Source organism: Pollicipes pollicipes, unplaced genomic scaffold (assembly GCF_011947565.3).
Source record: "Pollicipes pollicipes isolate AB1234 unplaced genomic scaffold, Ppol_2.1 Scaffold_6686;HRSCAF=7923_pilon_pilon_pilon, whole genome shotgun sequence".
NCBI classification, from domain to species: domain Eukaryota; kingdom Metazoa; phylum Arthropoda; class Thecostraca; order Pollicipedomorpha; family Pollicipedidae; genus Pollicipes; species Pollicipes pollicipes.
In genome coordinates this window covers 3,639,181-3,646,680 of record NW_023596921.1, presented here as the reverse complement: position 1 = coordinate 3,646,680, position 7,500 = coordinate 3,639,181, and the positions used below count along the sequence as shown (strand labels likewise).

At 55.5% G+C, this 7,500-nt stretch overlaps 1 protein-coding gene across 1 annotated transcript in view; it reads right to left on the bottom strand.

Annotated features, from left to right (window-relative positions):
* The window catches only part of LOC119107309 (tyrosine-protein phosphatase non-receptor type 5), a 73,437-nt gene that overhangs the window by 23,500 nt on the left and 42,437 nt on the right, over positions 1 to 7,500 (bottom strand). Inside the window, exons 6-7 of the mRNA XM_037230733.1 lie at positions 4,908 to 5,017; positions 12 to 176 (exon numbers count right to left, since the gene is read on the bottom strand). Of these exons, the coding sequence (XP_037086628.1) occupies positions 12 to 176; positions 4,908 to 5,017 (275 nt within the window). The remainder of the gene's footprint in view (positions 1 to 11; positions 177 to 4,907; positions 5,018 to 7,500) is intronic.

The window sequence follows — 7,500 nt, the reverse complement described above, 5'->3', positions numbered from 1 at the left end:
GCGGCGCTCACTTGTATCGGTTTTTGGTGGATGCGCCGACGATGTCGCACTTGTCGGGGAAGTTGAGGGGAATGTCCCAGAACTCGGCCTGCAGGGCAGCCACGTTCTCCTCGGTCAGCCGGAGTTCGCGGCGAGACAGGCGGTTGCCGGCTGACGCCAAGTACTCGGCCGCCTCGCTGCAACAGAGGAGCAGCCCAACGTGGAGACCTGGCTGGCTGTGAGGTGCGAGGAAGGGTGTGGCCAAGCTTGCAGTGTTTGTCGACTCCAGTCTGCTTGTCTGCAGTGTTTGTCTGCTTTGATGACTGGACCCTTTTTATTATTCCGGGTCGAAAACTGTTTTATTACTTCCAGGATCGCTTCTCGAAAATATCTGCGTTCAGGAGGGACCCACCGACGTCAGTGCTGATTCAGGGGGTCCTACCGACTTAAGCCCCGGTTCATGAGGGACCCACCGACCTTAGCGCTGGTTCATCAGGGACCCACCGACCATAGCGCTGGTTCCGTCCATGGATACGCTGGGTACGCTGAGATGCAGCTCATGGCGCATAGGGTGACTTCTTTGGCAGCCCCACTACACAGAATACAGAGCGTTGATATGGCGGTAGTCGGCGGCTATTGCTGCAGCTTGGGATGCTTTTAGCCATTCAAAGGCAATAACGGACGGCCGACGACGGAGGTGGACTTTTGCATACGCATGTGGTGAAGACAGATCCCAGAAACTGCTCAACGCAAACAATTCCGTGCGAAAAAAAACCGGTCCGTATCCTGCCCGGCCTTTGTTACATCTGCAATCTCCGCCGGCTGGCTGATCCGGCGATACATCAGCGGCGCTGACACGGGAGCAGGGTCCCAGGGTCCCATGTGCGGCGGACGTCGTCCAGTGTGCCGGCTGGGCGACGGCGGGCTGATGGCGAACGTGACCGAGCGTACCGGGACAAGATGACGCCACTGTAGACGGCACCAACCCTCCCCTCCCCTCCCCCTCCCTCTTCCTCCCCAACCCCTTCCTCTCTCTTCCTCTCCCCCCTCTCCCTTCACTTCCCTACCTCTCCCTCCCCCTCCCATCCCCCCTCCCTCTCCCCTCCCTCTCCCTCTCCCCTCCCTCTTCCTCCCTTCCCTACCTCTCCCTCTCCCTCTCCCTCTCCCCTTTCCCTCTCCTCTCCGCCTTTCGCCGAGCGGCATCGCACTTTTGTGGAGAAAGACTTGACCTGTCCCGAGGAGGAGCATGTATCCACGGCCGGTACCTTCATCTCCAGAGGAGGCAAGCCTGATCTAGCGAGTGGCGGCCAGGGCCATTCAAGAGAAGGCCACGGTGAGAGAGGTGACCGCTCTAACCGAGCGGAACGGGGCTCTGCCCTGACAGGTGGTCTTCCGTAGCGTGCACAATGAAAGGCATAGGCGGCTGTTATGACGAATGCGCACCCACTTACTGAGAATAGGCACGTCTGGCCCTTTCGTGCACGTCGTGCACGTCTTGTTAACAAACGTCTATGGCGCTGATCCAGGGTGCAGATTCCACCATTTAGCAGCAGACATTGTGGAGAGGTATTTAGCGTAAGCACTTCAGCGCAGTTCAAGAAGTAAAAAGACGGCAATCTCTGGTACCGCTGCCTTTTCTTAGCCCGCACCGTCATTATCTTGTGCATGCTTAGCACGTGATTCTATGTACTCTAGACTATTTCTCATGTATTTTGGTTATAGTATGTTATCAATGACTATCATGCCTCGTAGGTATAGGTCTCATTTAAATATGGTGTAACATGTGCTAGGATTTTTTTAGATGGGTAATGACATTTCTCAAACGAAACCTTCCGCATGGGATGGAACACGCAGCGATTAATTCGTAGTGAGTTGCTCGCCAGCTTCTTGCGACCGCATTAAGACATTGGGTTGTGAATCATAGCTGGATTTGCTATGAACGCAAACGATCGCCTTACAGCCATACAATCACCACTCCTGAGCTGCGTTGCGTTGTTGCGTTGGTGGGCCCGCAAGGCTCGATCGTACAGACGGCGGACAGAGTTGGCTAACCAGGGGGCGAGCTTGCCCAAACGGAAGACATTGAGGACAACTAAGAACGCGTTTCACGCAAGCTGCTGTGATACCGAAAGCTGTCATTGAAGTTACAGCAACTGAGGATATCGTGATAATTAAAACTGTCACGGATAAACGAAAGAGAAATCATGCTGGCCAGCGTGCTGGCTGATCTCCGGCGCGCCTTATTTTCCTCTGCCAGCGGATCCGTTCCCACCACCGTCTTGTCTTGTCCTGGATTAGGGCGCATAGCCTCCTGGGCTCAAGCGTCCATTTCAGTTGTCGCCGTCAGCCACCACCACCCACCACCGTCAGCGTCCCCATCAGAGCCGCCGCGCCGCAGAGTGCGCCACTTCCGCCGCCAATCAGTGTGTGCTGATCGAGGCCGGCTCCTGAAATAGGCCGGCTGAGAGATGGGCCAATCATGGGCTTCCGACGTTGCCCTCAGCTGCATACGAGGACAGCCGGGCGATGCTGGCGCGGTCGTTGCGCGGCCAACCCTGGCTTTCCTGAGACAGCGGTACCATACAGTCCTGGCCGGGCTCTCCTGGGGCAGTGCTGCGTTACAAGCATTCCCGGGGTCTCCTGACGCAGCACTGTCTCGCACACTGTTTAAAGCGGCTCTGCAAAATAAGAGCCATTTGCTCTGGACGAACGATGGATGAATGCTGCCAAAGCAGTTGTATTGGCTCTGGCTGTTTGGCAACTGCGGGTTTGGCCCGGCGGGGAAGGTTTGTGCAGAGGTTATATTGTGATGCATGTAGCCACTGTGCTGCGAGGAAGGCGCTGCCGGCCGAGACATTAAGTTTCCTCCTAGTCAATAAAGGGCTGGGTGTATCATTTGAACATGTATCGGCTAAATTTGGCTACGTCGACCAATGGCACGCGGCAGATCATCTGCTTTTCCCTCAATTAAAAGCAAGTCCTCGCTCTTGCTCACCCCACACTCAGCCACGCTGTACTGGTGACGAGCAAGTAGACCGACCTGGAGGGTCCAAGTGGTTAGGTCTACGAAAATGTTTTCGCAAATTCAGTTGTGCCTGCACTAGCAAAAAATGTTGACTCCATAGAGCTACCATTAAGGTATCATAGGCGCTGAACGGTTGAAATATTACTACTTTTTCAATATTTGCTCAGATGACCTTGTCGAATGACTACGGTCGACAATGCTACCAAGTTTAAAAGTTTCTGTTGCCTTCCAATGTCTTCTTGTTACAGCGAAAACGTCTGAAAAAGTTTCTCGTGACACACCATAGGAAGGTAGCTATGGTAAGGTAGTTAGAGGCATATTGAGGAAGAAATTTATAACAATAAAACATGATATATTGGTTTAGGTCTACCAAGGCCTGGGGAGAATTCTGTGCCAAAAGGTGACTTGTCTAGCGCAATGAACACAACCGCAAGGAGTCGCTAGCGGTCTTTTGTCACCGAATACGTGCCCATATTGTAGCAATGAGCGATTACAAGAAAACAATTAAAACCAAATCATTACGTTAAAACCATTCATTATTCATTCATCCAATAAGTGCAGTGTGAAATCATGCAACAGCTTTAGCTTTCATCATTCGGTTCAATCGTACAGCGGTCAGCAGTGAACGGTCTCGCGCAGCGGTCAGCAGTGAGCGACCTTGCGCAACGGTCAGCGGGTGAACGGCCCTCGCGCAGCGGTCAGCAGTGAACGGTCTCGTGCAGCGGTCAGCGGTGAACGGTCTCGCGCAGCGGTCAGCAGTGAACGACCTTGCGCAGCGGTCAGCGGGTGAACGGCCTCGCGCAGCGGTCAGCAGTGAACGGCCCCGTACGGTGTGGGCTGCCGGCCCGGGCCAGAGGCACGGCGCCGACGCATGATGTCGGGTTTGACCGTATCTTACACCGGGAGCACCCGCGGTATGGGGACTGGAGGGCCGCCCGCCAGGGATCAGACTGATGACTGCATTATGTCTGGACACCGGCGGACGCGCTCGGGCCGGCCGCGCCCGAGCGCGTCCGGATGGAGTGGGACGGATGGAGTGTTGGGATGTTATTTGTTCTGGTCAGACGAACAATAAGGCACCAGTCAGGACTTGGTCAGATGTGTGAGATTTATGCTCGTCGTTCTGGTGGTGGAAATGCATCGAGGCATTTCGAATGTTTGACATTGGTTTAGAAACCGCATCACGACACATCCAAGCTGAAATTCGTGTTTAGATAAAGCTTGTCTAGCAATAAATTGAAAAAAACGGTAGAGAGTCTTAAAGCTCATCGGGCTCTCACAAAATGTCAGTGGCCATTCTCAGTGCACCCCAAAAGCATTTATTACGACTGGAATGGCTGTGCCTATTGTGTTGAAATCAATTTCTAACCATAGGTCGGAAAGCATTTCGCATTTATGCAAATGATCGAAATAGATTGATCTATATTGGAATGCAGCCTTATGTGATTGTTAGCCTTGAACTCAGGCGCCATTTATCAGCAACTATTTCCGAAAATGATTTAAATTGGCGGAGTCGATTCGAGCTAGCTGAACCTTACGAAATTGTCACCAGATGGCGCCACTGGATGGCGCCCCAGTCCTTCGTCAAACCATTACAATGTGTAGGCATTAGGCCCATGGCTGTACAGGGGGCGCTGTGACCAAAACTCTACACGGACATGTCGGAGCGTGTTTCCTTCCAAATCAGGTTGGCGTCATAACACTTAGGCGGGCAGCATCCAATTTACGACGGCTGGTGTGATCTGACAATATATTTGAGCCAACATCAGAGAACAGGTGGGAGCAAACGTTACCGTATGCTGTTCGGGTAACTTCATGGCAGCACCACCTGTGACTCTGTACCGAGCGGGCACGCTCCCGTTCGGCGGGGCTGGAGCCAGCGGCCTGGCGCCGCCCGTCTCACCATTGTCGGGCCGGGGATCCGATGACGATGGGTTCGCCGTCCTCCTCCGCCTGCTGCAGCTGGATCGTCAGCGACGAGCTGGAGCACCGCCGCTCCAGCAGGCCCTTGGCCTGGCGGTAGAGGAGGGGCAACCGCTGCCGTCACCGCAGCCCGAGGCCGGCACCCGCATTCGTACCAAGATGACGCTGATGTGCCCGGGCGCAGGATGGCAGCCGCGTGCTGGCAAGTCGCCAAGATTCTTAAGATTGATGGCATGACAGAAACAGCCAAAGACTGGCATGCCTGCGAAATTTTTGACCATAAAGATTCGTATGAAGTATCGGTTCGATCTCTTAGCAGCCTGAGTGCCACAGCGTTCAGCTGAACACTTGCCTTTCATCTAAGGGCAAAACATGTAATGTAAAGCGGGTTACCCTGCAAGCATGTGATGCACCGGTGTAGAGGCCGTGTCATTATCATTGGTCAGATCTCATGCTTGCATTCTGGGCGCAATTCACATACAATGAGGTGTTCCATGGTAGCACGGACACGAGAGGAAGGCTCTTGTTAAGGCAGCAGTTTTTTCATTCAGCTCATTTTAACATATGGTGCAATAATTTCGCCACATCTTCAGGCAGTTGCACAGCTCCATTTTTGACATTCGGGTTGCCAATTTCTGCTTATCCCCGCCCCCTGCAGACATCCGTCAATATGTGGAAGATCACGCATCAACGGCATATATGCGCCGATGCGTATACACGCGGTCGATGTATACGTATCGACATAAACACACAGTCCTGGGAGAAGTCGATGCATCCCACGGCCGCCTGTGCCGAAGGCTGAGCCGGTCATGGGCTGGCAACGGCGGCATATTTCCATCGGGGGTCGATCCGGACCTTGAACTTGTGACCTTCACGTAGGCACAGCACTTGTGGACGTGCCAAGCACGCCCTACGGCTTCGGGCTGTTTACCCGTTTACGGGCCTATGTTCGCTGATAAACAGTTCGCAGGAAACATGCTGCGAGAGAGAGAGAGAGAGAGAGAGAGAGAGAGAGAGAGAGAGAGAGAGAGAGAGAGAGAGAGAGAGAGAGGCCTTGCTTGCGATGGAATGGGATACAGCGTTGCCCGCGCTCCTCATTTGGCCTGCTTACGAGCACTTTGAAATCCGGAGGCCTCATTATTGCGCTCTTGAGCGCGGCACGCTCCTGCAAACATCGCTACTGCCGGAATGTGCGGTCCAGTGCGCGGATGAAAGGGTCGAGGATCTCTGCCCCCCCCCCCCCCCCCCCCCGCCTCGCCAGGCAAATACGCCTGCCGGCGACCGGCACGGTTGGCGGACTCCCGGGGGAGGCGTGGAGGCAGCACTGCCGACCAACTCAACTTTCCGGGGAGTCGGAGGGGGGGGGGGGGGGTGCTCACATGGAGCCCGACTCCACCCACCGTCTTCTGCCGTCCGCGCGCCGTGGCCGCTCCCGGGGCCGGCGCGCCTCCCCTCCCAAGGGCGCTGAGCGCGGGCCTGCCGGCGGCCCGGCGGGAGCGTTTAGCCCGGGAGGCCGCGGGCCGCCGCGGCCCGAACGGTGGCGTCGTAACGACGCCGACTGTGCAGTCCACTTCATAATGCATGGCCCGACACCGCTCGATCGGCGCGACTGGGGGCACACCGGCGAACGCTGGGGCCATACCGCCGCCGGGGTCGGGGACGTGACCCCGGCAGCAGGCTTGGTGCCGGGGCACGGCGATGGCCGAGCCGCTCGTTGTCGCCTGAGTGTGAGTCGCGGCAAGGGTACTTTGAGGCAATGCAATGAGGTGGTCTGACGCCAGGTAAGGGGAAAGGTCGCCAAAGAGAAATTACGCTGTAAAGCCGTTTCAAGTCTGTAGAAGTGCTTTGGTGATTTTCTTTATTAATGAATGGATAGCTCAGGCTCATAAGCTGTTGAGAGTGGAACGTTTTTTGCTCCTTTTGCTGTAGCAGTGGCTCCTCTCAGATGGCTGTCGTTGACTGTTAAAATAAGACTGCTAGCCCACACCGCCCACATCTGTCGGGCACAACACGCCCTGTCCGCCGAACGGGGCCTGATGACCCAACAAACACGGCCAACCGGGCCCGCATGCGGTCTGGTTTGGTCCGGTCTGGGCCATTATCCGCACGTGTTTCCCAGGAAGGATCCAATGCTGTACTCATCATGACTCGCTCTGCCTGCCTTACAGGTGTGCTATTTCTGGGCCGGTGTGGTCCGAAATAAGCGATCCGGTATGCTTGCGGGTTGACCGGAGGTGCAGCCGGGACGGCACAGTGACAGGAAGTTCTAATTGCGTCTGGAGACGATTGCGCTCGGTGCCGAGTTTGCCGACTCGGTTCCCGGCCCGCGGAGGTCTGCAGGATTGTCAGCTTTGTTATCTGCTGCGGCCAGCCCAGGCCGCCCGCCTGATTGCATCGAAACCAAGTTGTTATCCCGGTCTTGGTTCTGGGAGCTGGTCCGCGGCGCTTTGATGCCATTTCGATCAGAAGGCTTGTGCTAACTTTGCTGGACGCGCGCAGCGCGGATTGCTTTGATCAATAAGCTAATGGCTTCGACTTGCTAAGGCCAAACACAGAATAATGTCGGCCAGCTG